Source organism: Mustelus asterias, chromosome 11, assembly GCF_964213995.1.
Source record: "Mustelus asterias chromosome 11, sMusAst1.hap1.1, whole genome shotgun sequence".
Classification (NCBI taxonomy): Eukaryota; Metazoa; Chordata; class Chondrichthyes; order Carcharhiniformes; family Triakidae; genus Mustelus; species Mustelus asterias.
This window is the reverse complement of record NC_135811.1, coordinates 29,680,752-29,699,576: the sequence shown is the minus strand read 5'-3', so window position 1 is coordinate 29,699,576 and position 18,825 is coordinate 29,680,752. Positions and strand designations below refer to the sequence as shown.

At 42.3% G+C, this 18,825-nt stretch overlaps 1 protein-coding gene across 7 annotated transcripts in view; it reads right to left on the bottom strand.

Moving 5' to 3' along the window:
- The window catches only part of plekha1b (pleckstrin homology domain containing, family A (phosphoinositide binding specific) member 1b), a 70,694-nt gene that overhangs the window by 37,482 nt on the left and 14,387 nt on the right, over nt 1-18,825 (bottom strand). For all 7 annotated transcript variants that reach the window (XM_078223344.1, XM_078223350.1, XM_078223348.1 and 4 more), the window contains exons 2-3: nt 1,627-1,787; nt 773-829 (exon numbers count right to left, since the gene is read on the bottom strand). In XM_078223344.1, the coding sequence (XP_078079470.1) occupies nt 773-829; nt 1,627-1,767 (198 nt within the window). In that variant the 5' untranslated portion in view covers nt 1,768-1,787. The remainder of the gene's footprint in view (nt 1-772; nt 830-1,626; nt 1,788-18,825) is intronic.

Here is an 18,825-nt window from a genome sequence, read left to right as displayed (position 1 = left end):
CATATGTTTTGGACAGCGTTTTTTAATAGTGAATTCAAGGTTTCACTTTTAATTTGTCTGGCAGCAGTTTTAGTTTAGAAGGGACATCAAGCTGAAAATAAGTGTTCCTCTCCCTCTCCTTGGTTTTGGAAATTCTGCTGTTAGCTGGAAGCAAGGTTCCCGGCCTTCCTGGAGTGGAAATTCTGCTGCTGGTAGTTGGTTTGACTAGAGTCTCTCTCGCTGGTGTTCTGGGAAGCTGTTCTGACTCCAAGCTTGTCTGTGTGTGCCTCAAGAGAACTGCAGCATTCAACCACAGGTCTAAGTTCCAACATCACATGAGCATTTGTATTTTATGTATTAAACCTGTGGCAAAGGTTGTGTTTATGGGATTTGTTTCATTGGAACGGTGTTTAGCTGTTAAGGTTAATACAATATCATGGCTTTTTTTGTTTGTAATTGGTAAAAGTTACTGCTAATTTTCTTTCTATACATATTAACTGCATAAATCTGGTCAACACTGTCTTCAAAGAAAACATTTCTGAAGCAATTTCTTATTTTAAGGCTTGGTTACATCTCAAAAGTAGATTCAAAATCTGTGGGTGTGTACCGAGCCATAGAAGTACCTCTGCAGTTATATAACACACTGCTGACACTGAAGCACCTCATTGATACATACGTCTTGAGTTACCTGTCAGGTATCTGATTTCTCATTTTCTTTCTGCATTGTAAAACGCAACCATTTTGATTTTTCTATTCAGTAGGACAAACAAATTCCATCAAAACCAGTAATTACCTTAGAAATGTATGTAAGTTTAAGAGCCCCAACGTGTGATGCTCCTGATGGCAGATTCTAAAAATTAAGCAAATAAAGATGCAACAGTTAAAAATGAGAGCAGCTGCAGCACTGGCATTTTCAGATATGTTTACCTGGTATTAAAAGGAAATCTGCTGCATCCAATTATCAAACCCTTTTCTAACAAGATTTCCTTCAATCAGCTGCTTATGTATGATCTACTAGAAATCAAATTATTAAAGTGAATCTGCATTTCCATTTTCAAGCTAGCATGAAGAGAAATCATACCATTTTTAAAATCACGATCTAATAAAGCAATGTAATGTTTTCATTATACATGAATATATATATATTATACATAAAACAAAGATAGGTTTTTGCATGAATTAATCAGGTACTAAAAATCAATATTTTTTAGTATTCAAAGTGATTGCCTTATGTGCAAATTTATATTTTTAACTGCTCCCTCGTAAGCATACAACTTTAAAACGGCATCAAGCTTCATCAAAACATGAATCGTGCACGAGTAAAATGTGATCTTTACCATTAATGAAAAACATATTTTGATCAAATCTGCACGCACGGAGTGACTGAGCTGAGTTTATATAAATAGCTTTATTTCTGGTACCGAACAATTGCTATCTTCAGGTTCAAGAATCAGTAATGAATTGTTACTGCATACTCACACATTATTAATATACAATCTGGAATAGTACCATATCTGCCATTTACATTAGATTTTACTCAGAATTTTAATATCCAGTGCAGAACCATTTCCAATATTGAACTGCTGCAAGTGACACAATATGTTGACAGTCGAGCCTTGAGTTAACAATGCAAAATAAAACACTGACCTGTGGATTATCCATATACCATAGCAAACTGTCTGCCCTAGTGTCCAATATAAAGTATCGGCGTAGAAATTTTCCACTGCTTTCATTTTCTTCAATGTCCAGGAATCCACAAATGCGATTCTGTCGATCCACATAAGGCATTTCTGATGCTCCACATCACACTGCAAAAGAAATAAACTTGCCTCAGCTAATACCTCACTAAACTGGCATAATTTGTAGTGGAATTCAAAATGTATAGTACCACTTTGTTTTCCCCTTTAGTAGAATGTTATGACCTCAAATGTAAATGACTCAGTTGTGGAGTACAGCATCGAATTTCTCAGAAGTTGCGCAATGCACTTCACACTGTGCAATGCATTTGTTAGAATAATTGGGCCTACGACGATAGCGCATTTACAATAAAAGGATTGAGCTGACATGAAACCATATTATTGACTCTTTTGGTGTAGATATTTAATATTTCTCAAGAACATGAATGAGTTCACAACCCCAGCACTACATATTGGATGATTTCTTTTTCCATTTGGCCAAGTTCTGAAGGTTAACAGTTTTTGCAGCACAGAACCATGTTACTATTGGTATTTATACTTCACAGAAACATCTGCTGCCTTACTTCATCTCACCTTATTAAATTATTCTATCCATTTCTCCCTCTTGTACTCATCCAGCTTCTTTTTATGAGAAAGGAGGCACACAGACACACACCTACGTGGAAAACAACTGATGAACAGCACCCCATCTAATCTTTGCACTGTATCTTTCAGGAATTCTGTATCCTTGATGGAGAGATCAGGTAAACTAATATTTCACTGAATTACCGGTTGGATGGTTCAGAGGGAGCCGGAAGATAACATTTTCTCTCCATTACCCCTCCCTAAAAATGCACAGAAGCATTAGAGCTTTGGTTCAACAATTCCTCATATCAAATAGCATAACTTTGGAAACAAAGAGTGATAACTAAATCATGGCCCACCATTCCATATATACCATACTGGTGCTCCAACAGATTAATGTTTTTCCATTCTACCAGCCTGAAGAAATAAACCGTCACGGATAAGCCTTTATGCAAGACAAAGGAAACTCCTGGTGTGCAATATTGATATTCCTGCATTAGTATATAAATTCATGCAAAATATTAAGTTGAATCATAGAATCCTTACAGTGCATGACGCCGCCATTCAGCCCATCAAGTCTGCGCCAACCACAATCCCACCCAAGTCCTATCCCCGTAACCACACATATTTACTCTGTTAATCCCCTGATGCTAGGGTTAATTTAGCACGGCCAATCAACCTAACCCGCACTTCTTTGGACTGTGGGGGGAAACCAGAGCAGCCGGAGGAAACCCATGCAGACACAGGGAGAACGTGCAAACTCCACTCAGACAGTGACCCAAGCCTGGAATCGAACCCAAGTCCCTGGCGCACTGAGGCAGCAGTGCTAACCACTGCCGCCCATGAATGCACACAAGAATCTGCAATTTATATTGTACAGATAATTTTAATGGTTTCTGATAACATTTATAGTTCGTCATAAGCTTTCCAAAATAATTCTGCACTTAAAACATGGATGTCGTTGCCAAATGTTATAAAATTAGGTTTTGAGCTATATGTAGTAGAAGGTTTAAATATTTCAAGTAAATGATGCTATAATTCCAACTCGGTGGAATCCAAAAACTATAAACTGTGCCACCCTCCCATCCCTTATTAGGAATACCTGCAGAATTCCGATCATAGTTAGTGCCTTGAAGTCACTGAGGTTATAGTACAAGTTCCCAGACAATTCATGCATCAACAATGGATTTTAATCTTGTTCACCAAATAACACTTTCTGGACCAAGCCTTGATTCACATTCCTTACTATCAATTATTTTTCATTGCAACCTAGCTTAGTAGCAAAGAATACTAGCTATAGACACACACTCACAGAGACACAGAGACACTCACAGAGACACACACTCACAGAGACACAGAGACACTCACAGAGACACACACTCACAGAGACACAGAGACACTCACAGAGACACACACTCACAGAGACACAGAGACACTCACAGAGACACACACACTCAGACACAGAGACACTCACAGAGACACACACACTCAGACACAGAGACACTCACAGAGACACACACACACACACACTCAGACACACACACACACACTCAGACACACACACACACTCAGACACACACACACACACTCAGACACACACACACACACTCAGACGCACACACACACACACTCAGACGCACACACACACACACTCAGACGCACACACACACACACTCAGACGCACACACACACACACTCAGACGCACACACACACACACTCAGACGCACACACACACACTCAGACGCACACACACACACTCAGACGCACACACACACTCACAGAGACGCACACACACACTCACAGAGACGCACACACTCACTCACAGAGACGCACACACTCACTCACAGAGACGCACACACTCACTCACAGAGACGCACACACTCACTCACAGAGACGCACACACTCACTCACAGAGACGCACACACTCACTCACAGAGACGCACACACTCACTCACAGAGACGCGCACACACACACTCACAGAGACGCACACACTCACTCACAGAGACGCACACACTCAGACACAGAGACACTCACAGAGACACACACACACACACACTCAGACACACACACACACACTCAGACACACACACACACACACTCAGACACACACACACACACTCAGACGCACACACACACACACTCAGACGCACACACACACACACTCAGACGCACACACACACACACTCAGACGCACACACACACACACTCAGACGCACACACACACACACTCAGACGCACACACACACACTCAGACGCACACACACACACTCAGACGCACACACACACACTCAGACGCACACACACACTCACAGAGACGCACACACTCACTCACAGACGCACACACTCACTCAGAGACGCACACACTCACTCACAGAGACGCACACACACACTCTCAGAGACGCACACACACACTCTCAGAGACGCACACACACACTCTCAGAGACGCACACACACACTCTCAGAGACGCACACACACACTCTCAGAGACGCACACACACACTCTCAGAGACACACACACACTCTCAGAGACACACACACTCTCAGACACACACACACTCTCAGAGACACACACACTCTCAGAGACACACACACTCTCAGAGACACACACACTCTCAGAGACACACACACTCTCAGAGACACACACACTCTCAGAGACACACACACTCTCAGAGACACACACACTCTCAGAGACACACACACTCTCAGAGACACACACACTCTCAGAGACACACACACACTCAGAGACACACACTCTCAGAGAGACACACACTCTCAGAGACACACACACTCTCAGAGACACACACACTCTCAGAGACACACACTCTCAGAGACACACACACTCTCAGAGACACACACTCTCAGAGACACACACTCTCAGAGACACACACACTCTCAGAGACACACACACACAGAGACACACACACACACAGAGACACACACACACACAGAGACACACACACACAGAGACACACACACACAGAGACACACACACACAGAGACACACACACACAGAGACACACACACACAGAGACACACACACTCTCAGAGACACACACACTCTCAGAGACACACACACTCTCAGAGACACACACACTCTCAGAGACACACACACTCTCAGAGACACACACACTCTCAGAGACACACACACTCTGAGACACACACACTCTCAGAGACACACACACTCTCAGAGACACACACACTCTCAGAGACACACACACTCTCAGAGACACACACACTCTCAGAGACACACACACTCTCAGAGACACACACACTCTCAGAGACACACACACACAGAGACACACACACACAGAGACACACACACTGAGACACACACACTCTCAGAGACACACACACAGAGACACACTCACTCACAGAGACACACACACTCACAGAGACACACACACTCACAGAGACACACACACTCACAGAGACACACACACTCACAGAGACACACACACTCACAGAAAATTACAACATTGTGATTCAAACTTAAAAACCTGAGTCTCGCTATATACAAGGCCAAACTGTAAACATTTTACCCCAGCTGCTATGTAGCAACTAAGATCGTGAACAATTTTGTTTTTGAACATAAAATAACTCATCTTCAATCTGATCAATACTGCTGGGTTGAGTTTGTATTTTTTGAGTGTGGGGGAAGAGAGGGGAGTTGTATGCACCATACTTGCATTAAAAAATACACATCCACATAATAAAGTTATCAAATCACATTCCTACTTTTGCAGGTTGTAGAAACTGGCACCAGTCCGAATTATACAGATGGTAATGTACTACATATATAAAATACTTAAAGCAATCATTTCATTAAGTACAAGTTTTCCACTCAGATTGTATCCTGCACATACAAGAATGGTTCAGTCTCATTAAATTCAGACTAATCATGCTATTGAAAGTAAAAGCTACTCTAATTGGTGGATCACAATCATTTTCAGAAAAAATTCAACATAATGTCTATTAGGCTTACAATAATATTCAGTTTAAAAAAGTTTACAAAAGAATTAATGGAAATGCCATAACAAATGTACAATTTTCCAGCAAATATTAATTTACAAAGCATCAAACTTCCTTTGCAAATTACCTGTGCTTTACCATAAAAAGTTCTGTAAATTACCAATTTTAGTTATTTATAGACTGATATTCCCTGACAATATCAAATTGCAAGCTTCTGAGATTTTGTGTGAAAACCTTCCAAAGTCTCCAAGGGTTAACTAGGATCTTATGTATTTAAACTTTACGGGAATTCTGTGACTAATTTTGAGTCAACTAGAATAGTTTCCAGTAATAATCACTGTTGACATTTTTTTTTAAATGTGGTATTGCTCCATATACATCAGAAGGAAATAATAAATTACTTTGTTAGTATTCAAAGATTACTGAATGAATGCTAACAACGTGTGTACAACATGCAAATAACCTTCAAAAATGCAATTGCACACCAGGAGAAATGATACAGGGACTGAAACAAAAGTATGCCTTATCAAATAAAGTAAAATATAGAGCCCAGACCAACTAATTTGTGCTAGTGTTGGTACTCTACACCAGTGGTTCTCAAACTGAGGATCATGGATACCTACCTGGGGGTTCACTTGCTGGGAAGTCTGCAAAATAGTGTAGAAGTGCAGATTGACTAAGTTTGCAATAGAAATAGCTGAGTACCAAGACCCACTGAACTGGCTAATAAGTGGCAGTTAGAGCAAAGCATGTTCAAGAGGCTAGGATGGTGTGGGTGAGCTCAGGCTATGATGGGGAGGGACAATATTGGTGATGGTAGGTACTGTGGGCAGTGATGGTAACATTCAGGCTGCGTCAACAAAAATCAGCAACAACCATCCCTCCCTTGCACCCTGGAACTGTTAGATGTTCCCGGGTGCGCACACAAGAACAAGTTGGTGAGCCACACATCAGCCTCCACTATAGATGCAACTTCTCGAGAGCCGAAGTATGCTACGTGGGAGCTCAAATCTCAGCACTGTTTTTCAACAGTCAACAAAAGGTTTTGTAAAGTTGTGTGGGAATGAGGACACGAGTGATAGCTTGAACAGTCCATTAACTGAAAAACTCCATTGCTTTGACAGAATCCCTGCAATGCAGAAGGAAGCCATTCAGCCCATCGAGTCTGCACTGAATCTCTGACAGAATATTTTACTCAGGCCCTCTCACCCACTCTATCCCTGTAATCCCACATATTTACCATGGATAATCCATCTAACCCGTACATCTTTGGAGTGTGGGAGGAAACTGGAGCACCCAGAGGAAACCCACACAGGCACGGAGAGAATGTGCAAACTCCACAGTCACTCAAAGCCAGAATTGAACCCCATTCCCTGGCGTTGTAAGGCAGCAGTGCAAACCAATTACCATCATGCTGCCCCATATCCTGTATCGGCAGCCCTGGCCCCGCGACCCCATCACTACTGATAGATAGGTTGTTCGCCAATATGTAAACGAATGCACATTCTACATCTTCCCTATTTTAGTTAAAACGATCTGTGACTGCTCAAGGAGAATAGCACTGAAAATGGCAGCAAAAAGATGGAAAACTTAAATGCACAGAGCACAAACTTGAGCTAAAACTGGCTCAAAACCCAAATGTGTTCCTTCTTTTGTCACACCTTATATAAAAGATGTTTTTCTTTAAAGAGGACAGGGAGGAAGAAACGGCATACATGTATATTTTGTCAGGCACATCATGCTTAAACCTGATGCTCGATCTACTCAGCCTCCCTGGGGATGTGGTTCTACAAGCTGGCATGCCCTGGGAGGCAGCCAGGTTATTGTTCATGAGGTGAATAACATCAGGCAAGCTGGGAGTGGGCATGGTAGCTGCAGGGTTTGTTGTATTGGCAGCATGAAGGGCATCGATCTCAGCTGGTATAGGAGGGAGGCACAGACTCCAAACTCTGTCAGCCTCTGTGTCACTTCGCGGGTCTGGTTCAGATACCTGAAGCAGATGCCACCGTCTGAGGTGACCATGTTGCTGTTGGGTTAGGGAGCATGGTTGTGCACAACAGCCAGTTTATCAGAACCCTACACAGTTTGCATTCCAACAGTCTGGCCCAGAGGCCAGAGTTTGCAGGCATTGCGGTCGTAGTAGCTCTTTCCTCTTTGCCATTGTTTCATAAGAGCTTCCTTCACATTTGTTCCCACTTTAGGCTGTAGCAGGGGTTTGGCAACAGGAATCATAGTCCTTGTGTGGCTGGAGAACATTCTCTGCTAGAGAGCGCAGACCTTTCCTTGGCAGGTTGAGCAATACATTTTTTGATGAGGTGCTTTGATGAATACACTGCCAAGCCATTTGATTGTAGATAACGGGGACTGCTTACAACATGCTCAAAATCGCACATGTGCACAAAGTCTTTGAACTCCCTGCACACAAACTGCAGGCATTGTTTGCCATTATGGAATGCCACGCATAGCAAAGGGTCTGTTCAGCATCTGGATTATCCATATGGAGTGTTCTCCTTGTCAAGTAGGTAATCAACTTCAAACCACCCCAAGAATGAGCCAAAGATCAGATTTGGTTTCCCATTCCAGTCAAATACATCTGTTGTGATGAGGAAACCACAGAAGGTTTGGTATCTCATGAAGGTGCAGTAATTCTTTAGTTTGGCGAGGCTGGAGCGCATGGTGCACATCTGGAGACCTCCTCCTCTATGTCACTATACAGTGACAGCCAGTTAGTAGTGGCTTTTTTTTTGCCCGACACTGTCGCTTGGAGATGCTGGGTGCAGTATTTCTGCAGAGAAAAAGGGATTATGAACATCTGGTCACACAGTACAAGTCCATCTTGCAGTGTTGACTCGTCTTCACTAAGTGCAGAGCTCATGCGGAGGTTTTTTTTGCTGTTGCAGGCCAGCACTTCATAATGATGTCGTGGAGTTACTTGCAAGTGTAGTCTGTTCACAGGGCCAGGGCAGCTTCGAGTTCACCTGCTCTCTGTGATGACAATACTTGGATTGTCATAAAGTCGAAGTCCACATGCCCAGCGTTGGGCAGGTGAGCCCTTGAACAGGAATCTACCTTATTACACTCATAGATCACACAAGGTTGCATCGTTGGAGCTTGAGCATCATTCACTGCAAGCGTGGGACACAGTATGGAGGGGATTTTTGAGAATGGTGAGGAGCAGTTGGTGGTCAGTTTCAACAGTAGCCAGGTAGTCATAAATGAAGTCGTGAAATTTCTGACAAATGAAGACAAGGATGAGGAGTTCTGTTGCAATATGGGGCATAGTGAGTTTCAGTGTCAGCAAGGGCCCTTGGTGCAAACGCCGTTGGTTTGCCATTTTGAATGCACACTGCTCCAAGCCTGTGCAGAGATGCATCTGCTGACAACACCACAGGTTTTCAACCAAAGTACTGTAACACTGGAGGGGCCGAAAGCAGGCCGGAGTCTGTTGAGCACACTGTTGTGGTGCTCAGCGCTATTCCATATCCTGTGGTGAATTCGGTGCAAAGGTGCAGTCGGTTTGCTGTAGCATAGCATGGAATGAGCTTTGATAGGTGATCTGTTGTGCAGAGGAAGCATGTTCATCATCAGGAGTAAATATCTGTCACATGGCCTTTGTCTTGTCTGGGTCGGAATTCACACCATTAATGAGGGCCATGTAGGGACCTCATTGACTCCGAATTTATATTTAGCAGGGTTCAAATTGCAAGGGTCTGATTCTGTCATGGATCATACCCAGGCATTCATCATGCTTCTCCACTGTGCTACCCCAAACTAGGATGTCTTCAACAATGATTTCACAAATCATTGTGCTGATTTGTGAGCTGTTCCATGGACCTTTTGAAAGACCTCATTGCCAGTAGAAATACCATGGGGCATTCGCAATAATGTGTGTCTGCCTACTAGAATCATGAACGTCATACGTTGAGAATTTTCACTGAACAGGATTTACCAAAATCTGCATTTTGCATCCAAGATGCTAAAGACCTTGGTATTGGGCATGTCTGCTATGACTTGTTCAGCATTAGATGCTGAGGTCTCAGCAATGCTTTAAGGTAAACTGGGTCGATACAAATTCTGACACGGCCATCTTTCTTCACTGCAGCTACCATCGCAGAGACCATTCCATGGCTTTATCTACTGGGGAGGCAACACCCAGTCTTACCCTTCTGTCTAGTTTGTTTATTACCTTGTTTCATGGCGAAGGGTACTCTTCTTGGAGCAGACAGTGGGTGGCACTGAATCATAAAGTCTTGTGTGATAGATAAAAGACAGCTTCAAACAGGTCTCTATATTCCTGGAATATAGAGACCTTCAAACAAGTCTCTATATTCCTGCATCTCAGGTGCTTGTTGCTGTAAGGGAGGGGTCTCCAAACTACGGCCCACGGGCCACATCCGGCCCGCAGCGGGCTAACATCTGGCCCGCAGCCAGTGGGGCGGGACGGGATTCCCGCTGCCGATAACACTCCAGTGTCCAGTACCCCGCCGTTGACTCAGGATCCGGACGCGGGGATGGAAGCCACAGGCCGGACATTTGCTGCCGCTCCGCGCAGTGTCTGATGGACCCATGGGAATCCCCGCCCTCTTTAACAGCCTATTGTCCAATCAGAGCTGCCGTCCTGTGACTGACAGTTCATTAAACGAATCAGCAATTGAGACATCTGTTATCCAATTGCCGCTTTGCATTGACTGAGTGACAGCTGCTTTATCCAATCCGTAAGCTCCATCTGTCTGAAATGAACGAGAACAATGACAATGATGGTGGCAATTCAGACCAATTCAGTTACGGAAGGAAAAAAGAAAAGTGGACAGTGAGTGCCGCCTGTTTAATGAAGAATGGGGTGTAAAGTACTTTTGTACAAGCAGATGATAAAGCCTTGTATGTCATATGCAACGAAACTGCTGCAGTTTTGAAGGAGTACAATGTACGTCGGCACTATGAGACCAAACAGGAACCAAGTTATTCCCAATTCACAGGAACACAGCGTTCGGAAAAATTTGAATCAATGCAACGCAGGTTGCTTTCCCAAGAAGCTTTTTTTACGCAGAAGATAACTGAAAATGAAGTTTTAACCAGGGCCAGTTACAAACTAGCTTATGTGTTGGCTAAAAGAGGAAAGCCATTCACCGATGGAGATCTCATCAAAGAGTGTATAATGGAAACAGTGGAAGAGTTATGCCCAGAAAAAGCAAATCTGTTCAAAATCATCAGTCTTGCGCCAAATACTGTTGCTCGTAGAATTGGGGATATAGGAAGCAATATATTTCATCAAATTGCAGACAAAGCAAGGAATTTTCAGTTGTATTCTCTCGCACTTGATGAATCGACTGGTGTGTGTGACACATCACAACTCCTAGTATTCATCCGTGGCATTGACAGTGAATTTAATGTGACACAAGAATTAGCATCAGTGCATAGCATGCACAGCACAGTAACTGGAGAAGACATCTTCAAAGAATTGCAAAAAACTGTGTTAGAATATAAGCTGGAGTGGAATAAACTGCAATGCGTGACAATTGATGGAGGAAAGAATATGTCTGGGGTGAAGAAAGGTTTGGTTGGACAAATCACAAAAGCTTGTGAGGTTGGCGGATTCTCAAAGCCCATGTTTCTGCATTGCACTATCCATCAACAAGCATTGTGCGGAAAATATGTGGATATGTCTTGCGTTCTGAAACCTGTTGTTTCAACAGTGAATTTCATTCGATCTCACGGGCTTAATCATCGCCAGTTCATTTATAAAACTAATTTTTTTCTTTGGCCCCCGAAAATGTGTAAAATATACGATGTGGCCTTCGTACTGAAAAGTTTGGAGACCCCTGCTGTAAGGCATGCATGTCAGGCCCAAAGTGCAACACTGTCGGGGAGACCCAGCAGCAACTTCACATCCTGGTCAGCTACATGGAATTGAAACTTGCCCTGCATGCAGTCCAGGGTGACTGCGTCTTCTGTGCAAATGGTCTGTCCACCATCTGCAATGAGGTTTACTTTGTTGGTAGAATCAAATGAAGCACAGGGCTCTCTATTTTCTTCAGCAACAGATTCAACAAAACATTACGTTTTGCCCCAGTATCAATTTTGACTTTTAGTATGGAATTGTTGCAAAAAATGTTGAAAGTTGTGAATACTTCAACCTTTTTAGTGATGTCAACACTTTCACAGTAGAATGCTTCCTGGGGTTTTGTAACTCTCACTCATTCACTTTGTTTACATGCTGAGCTTTGGTGAGGTAGCTGGCTGCAGCCATGTCTTGTGACAGTCGCTGGTTGATATGGCTTATAGCTGCTGGTCTGCTTTAATCTACAACACTTGACAAACGGATTCCATTTACCACAATTATTGCCATGTTTGTTAAATGCAAAGCACTTACTTTTTTCTAATGGGTGCTGGCCATTGCAGTTTGAACAGGGTGTGTTTTGCACTGAAAATACTTCAGCTTCTCTTAATTCTCCCCCGAACCGTTCATTCAACATACAAGCATTAATGGCAGATTCCAATATTTAAATCTTTTCAAGGAGCAGCTGCTTATGCACAGTGTTGCTGTGTATTCCACACATTAAACAGTCTCTGACAAGTTCGTCAGTGAGAGCACCAAATTCAAACTTTGTTGCTAGCATTTTCAGTGTTGAGACTCACGATAGTATGGATTCAACGCGTTTCTGACTAGCAGTGTTGAAGGCATGTCTATTCATGATTGCGTTTTTACACAATGCAGATTTGCTCAAAGGCAAAGATTCAGCCTCCTGGTCCACCAGATTTAGCAGCATATCGGCTTGAACTTCCTTTCACTTGTCAGGCAGACCAGCGTAGTAGGTGACATGCTATTCTTTCACAAACCTTTTCCAGTTTGTCGATGATATTCTCATTAAAAACGAGAGAGTCGCTGTTCCATCTCCTGACAACATGTAAAGCTGTATGGTTGTGTGAGAATGAATATAAGGTGATAGTTTAAATAGTTTATTAACCGAACAACTCCACTACTTTTACATGCTGCAACCATACGGGAGTATTCTTCCAGCCCCTCCCTCACATCCTTTATCACTACTGATGCACAGGTTGATTGGAAATATATAAATGAACACATTCTACAGGTTTATTGATCTATTTCCCCAAACTCCAAGACCAACGTTCTCTCTAAGCTGCATGGGTGCACGACCACACAGCAATCAGGAACACGCCATGCACAGAACAGATAAGCGGCAGTCCCTCTAAGACTGGCTGTGCGCCAATTTTAAAAGGACCGCACAGTGTAACAAACGGATTGAACACTGCAAGTGAAATTAGAGAGAACGCTGCCAACACTCTGCTTTCACATCTGAGCAGCTAGTTGGTGCTGTATTTTGTATCTCAGCAAATTTCAGCCATTACTTTAATATTTCTAATCACTGTCCACTCTACTGGCATATCAATTGTGCTATGCCTGTTCTCTATAGAATAGTAATTGAAGGTTTTGAATGTCCTTCTGTAAAATATTTCAGAATTCCTTTGTGGATTTGAATCCATAATTAGAATGGAAAAACATAAGAGGAGCTGGTGAAACTGCCCAGTGACAAGAAGGCATAGGGTTAAAGTGAGAGGGGAGATACACAAAGGTCCAGAGCAGTAATTTTTTTCACTCAGAGGGTGGAGTGTGTCTGGAACGAACTGCCAGAGGCAGTAGTAGAGACGAATGCAATTTTGTCTTTTTAAAAGCATTTAGGCAATTACTTGGGTAATATGGGATTAGAGGGATATGGGTCAAATGCAGGCAATTGGGACTGGCTTAGTGGAAAAAACTGGGCGGTATGGACAAGTTGGGCCAAAGGGCCTGTTTCCATGCTGTAAACGTCTATGGCTGAGTCACAAGGTTCTGAGTTTTTTTTAAGTTTAAAAAAGTTTAAAGTTTATTTGTGTGTGTCACAAGTAGGCTTACATTAACACTGAAATGAAGTTACTGTGAAAATCCCCTAGTCACCACACTCCGGCACCTGTTCGGGTAGACTGAAGGGAGAATTTAGCATTGCCAATGCTCCGAACCAGCACATCTTTCAGACTGCTAATTAAGAAAGACACAACACCAAAGCTGAATAGTATAATGTGCTTAATTTTGAACCAAAATTTAAATACAAGGTATACGCATTCATTCACCTTTCACTTCTAAACTTGACTATTCCAATGTACTCCAAGCTGGTCTTCCACATTCTATCCTCCATAAACTCTGCTGCCCGTGTCTTACCTCTCACTAAGTCTCATTCGTCCATCAACACTCTGCTTGCTGACCTACATCATTCAGCTCCCAGTCAAGAGAAGGCTGATTTTAAAATTCTCGTGCCTTTTTAAAATTCCGTCATGACCCTTTCCCTCCCTAACTCTATAATCTCCTCCAGCCCAAAACCTTCAAATATCTACTCTCATCTAATTCTGACCTCTTGAACACCCTCAATTTTAATTCATAGAAATCATAGAAACCCTACAGTGCAGAAAGAGGCCATTTGGCCCATCGAGTCTGTACCGATTGCTCCAACGGTGGCTGTGTCTTCAGCTGCCTCAGCCCAAAGCTCGAGTCCCCTCAATACACCTTCCCATCTCTCTTTTCCCTTAAGATACTCCTTCGAACCTACCGCTTTGACCTAGCATTTTGGTCATCTGACCATATCTCGCGTGACTCAGTGTCAGATTTGTTTTATAATGCTCCCGTGAAGCAGGAGATGTTTTATTACCTTAAAGGCGATATATAAAGAAAGCCAATGTACAAACTGAACCAAGTGACTCCCATCATACCTTGTGCTCTGTTTTACTTTGTAAAATAAGGTAGCTTACAACTCAAACCAAACTCTGCCTTCATCTGTTAACTCAGTCACCTTAGGAAGCACTGACAAATTGTGAAAGTTTCCGATATGTAGTTCAGTTCAAATAAGGTACTATTAATCCCCAAGTTATGCATCTTATATGACAACCCTTTTATTCCCAGAATCAATCTATTGAACAGGCTTGCGAAATATTTGAGGGGGATTGTGGCATTGTTCTCTGCAGCAAAGAGCAAGAGTCCAGGCGCTGTGTTGCCTATCTGATACCAGGGCTTAGGGACATCTGCTCAAGGCTGCAGAGGAACTTGCAGTGGGAGGGTCCAGGTTGCGTGCTACTGAAATGCACATGACACTCTCATGAAAACAGAGGCAGAAGCAGATGTTCTTTTTATTACAGACTTTCTGCCTCAGACACAGTATGGAGGGAGGGACAACAGACCGAGTCTGGGAAAGAGAGACAGAGACAAAACAGTAGTTGCAAGCAGCAGGGAAAAGGCTGTTCTGTGATAGCTACCAGGTGGATTGCTGATGGCAGTTGGTTCTCTGGTCAAGGAGAGGGAATTGGCAAGAATTTAAGAACTCCCTAAGATTCATCCTGGAGTGATCAGAAAAAGAATCATCAGGATGAGCAGTGCTGCAAGGAGGTCTGTTCAGGATTTATTAGAAGACTGAGAAAAGTGATTTTCAATGGACACTAGATGTTACAATTCAGTGAGAGAGAAGTGAACCTGTTGGAAGCAGAGAGTAACTTTGGACTGTGTCCTGAAAAGATTGCAATCCTTGGAAGAACATGTTAAGAAAATGCAGTGTGGGATTATTGAGTGTGATAAAACGCTGATTAGAGATGCCTTTGCGCAAGTTACAATAGTAGCTGCCAATTAAGTTACGTTTAGTTATTGTTAGAATCATAGAAACCTTACAGTGCAGAAAGAGGCCATTTGGCCCATCGGGTCTGCACCGACCACAATTCCACCCAGGCCCTACCCCATATCCCTACATATTTACCCACTAATCCCTCTAACCTTCGCAGGACTCTAAGGGGCCATTTTTAGCATGGCCAATCAACCTAACCCGCACATCTTGGGCCTGTGGGAGGAAACCCGGAGCACCCGGAGGAAACCCAAGCAGACGCGAGGAGAATGTGCAAACTCCACACAGTGACCCAAGCCGGGAATCGAACCCAGGTCCCTGGAGCTGTGAAGCAGCAGAGCATAACCACTGTGCTACCGTGCCGCCCCATGTTGCTTTTAGTTTTTCTGTTCCTGTAAAAGTCTAAATGTGAAATCTTATCATGCAATAATTTTAGATAAGCTCAGAACATCCCAAGACACATCACTGTCAATTAAATACTTCTCAATATAACAGCTATGACAAAATAGGGAAACACAATATAGAGAACAATCTTCCAAAAAAGGATTTAAGGAACAGTTCTTGACATTCCTTTTACTTTAATCTAGCAGCTCTGCAACCTCACACAAAACTAATCCTGGTTTCTTGTGAGCCTCCTCTCCTTTGGCTCCACAAGTTGTGACTAAACCTTCAGCCACCCAGCTGGTCTGATCCACCTTAAATCCCATGTCTTTAGCCAAGCTATTCTCCTCCCCCACCTCCATGACCCAGAGTATCTCCTTCTTCGGCTCAGCTTGCTTGTTTTTTTTTTAAATTTCAACCTTAGAAAAACCTCCTACGGCATTTCAAAAGGCACCACATAAATGTTCGATTTTGCTTTCATATACCTCAGATCAAAATCCCTTACTTTTATCCTATCCAACAGTAGAACAGAAAGATGCACAGATAGGCATGTATTACTCTAATGCCATTATTTGCATCTGGCAAATTCTTTGCACTGCAGTTAAAGAAAATAAATTTTCTGCTTATGTCCATCATTCAATATATTGTAACCTTAGTATTTTCAAAATATATGGACAATAACTCACTTATTTATATGGTATTTGACTGACTTCATACTGTAAAAATTAACTTGAAATTCTTTTAAATTTTCACACATGTTTTATGCCACAGTTATCGTGTAGGGTGCCCTTGATACACCATGTCTAAACTTCCTTTACAGTGAAGCTATTGGAAGGTAGGGTGTATAACCAGCACAGAATGCAATATCACTCGTTTTACAAAGTTTAAACTACTTGCAAGATTTACTGTTTGAATATTCACCCATTTTCTACGTAGAAATCCTTTTGCTATATTTAAATAGTAAAGAAAGCCAACTTGGTAGGACTATATATAGCACTGGAAGCAGAAGTCAGGAATAAAGGAAACCTGGAATAACAATATAACATGTGCAATTAAGTCACAAGGTGCACAAACTTCCCCCAATGGGAATAACTGATTTGGAACATAACCAACAATGTGAGGAAGATCTTTTTCCCCTTCCCAAAATAACTTTGCTTGACACTTGGAGTTCAGTTGGTTCATTCTGAAAAATAACTAAATGACTCTTCGAGGTATTTTCTTCATTTGTTTATACATCACACAGATGGCTTTAACAGCCAAAATGTGTGTTCAAGATCATCACAAATATAGCAAGAAAAAAGTGTTGTCGGCCCTCCAAAAACAAGTATTGTTTTGTAGCAAACAAGTCTGCATCAGTTACTTGAGTGGAGATGGTGATTGATGTTCTGTTTTTGGCATAGTGAATGGGAATAGCCTGCTTACTTGTGCTGCAGTCAGCAAAAAAAAAGCTTTGAGACAAATATTTCTAAACTTCAGTAATCCAAAAGATTTTGAGTCTAAGAGTAAAGTGAAAACTTCAGTTCACATTAAAACATCTTGGTAATAATTTAAAGATTTGCAAGAATGTAGATAACAATAAAACAAAGCACACAAAACAGCTCTTGGGAGAGCCATGAATACCTCAATATTAAAAACTGGATGGTGAATCATATTTTCAGCCACTAAATTCTGAAAAGCTGTTTACATTGTTCCAAGAAAAGCATTCACCAGGCACTCATTTTCCCAAGCATCTACAAAGTGTTTAATAGCATCACCTTCAGAACCTTCCTAAGGTTCTCAAAATCACATACAACAGAATGGCTCCAATATATCGGTGGGCTTCATAAAAAACATTTGCAATGCTTCTATGCAATAGGTGACACATTTATGTGTGGGAGCACATTGGATACACTTGCATGACAAAAGGAAAATGTGAGCATGGAGTTCACATCTTAGTTTATTTTCCTCCCAAAATCTAGAGAACCAACTTCATCTCAGAGGGGGCACACTTATCAGAGTCAGAAGGTTGTTGACTCAAGTTCCACTCCAAAACCCTGACCATAAAAGTACAGCAAAAGTGAAAATGCTGGAAAATCTCAGCAGGTCTGGCAGCATCTGTAAGGAGAGAACAGAGCTGATGTTTCAAGTCCAGATGACCCTTTGTCAAAGGGTCTTCATCTGTTACAGCTTACCCTCCGATTTCAGCTTCTCTGCCGTTTGGCCATTCACATCTTTTATTCTCTCTATGGACTGCCATTAGCACCTTTCCCTTGTTTTTGTGGCTATGACTCATCTTTCATTATCTCACCCTGCAGTATAAATATCTCCCACTTTTGAAAAGCTTGGACAAAGGGTCATCTGGACTCAAAACGTCAGCTCATTTTTCTCCTTACAGATGCTGCCAGACCTGCTGAGATTTTCCAGTATTTTCTCTTTTGGTTTCAAATTCCAGCATCTGCAGTAATTTGCTTTTATCCACAAAAGTATAGGCTGACAGTCCAATACAGTATTGAGTGTGTTATCTTTAAGAGGAGACATTAAACCAAGGTCCCATCTGCTCCCTCACTGGAAGTAAACGATCCCATAGTACTATTTGAA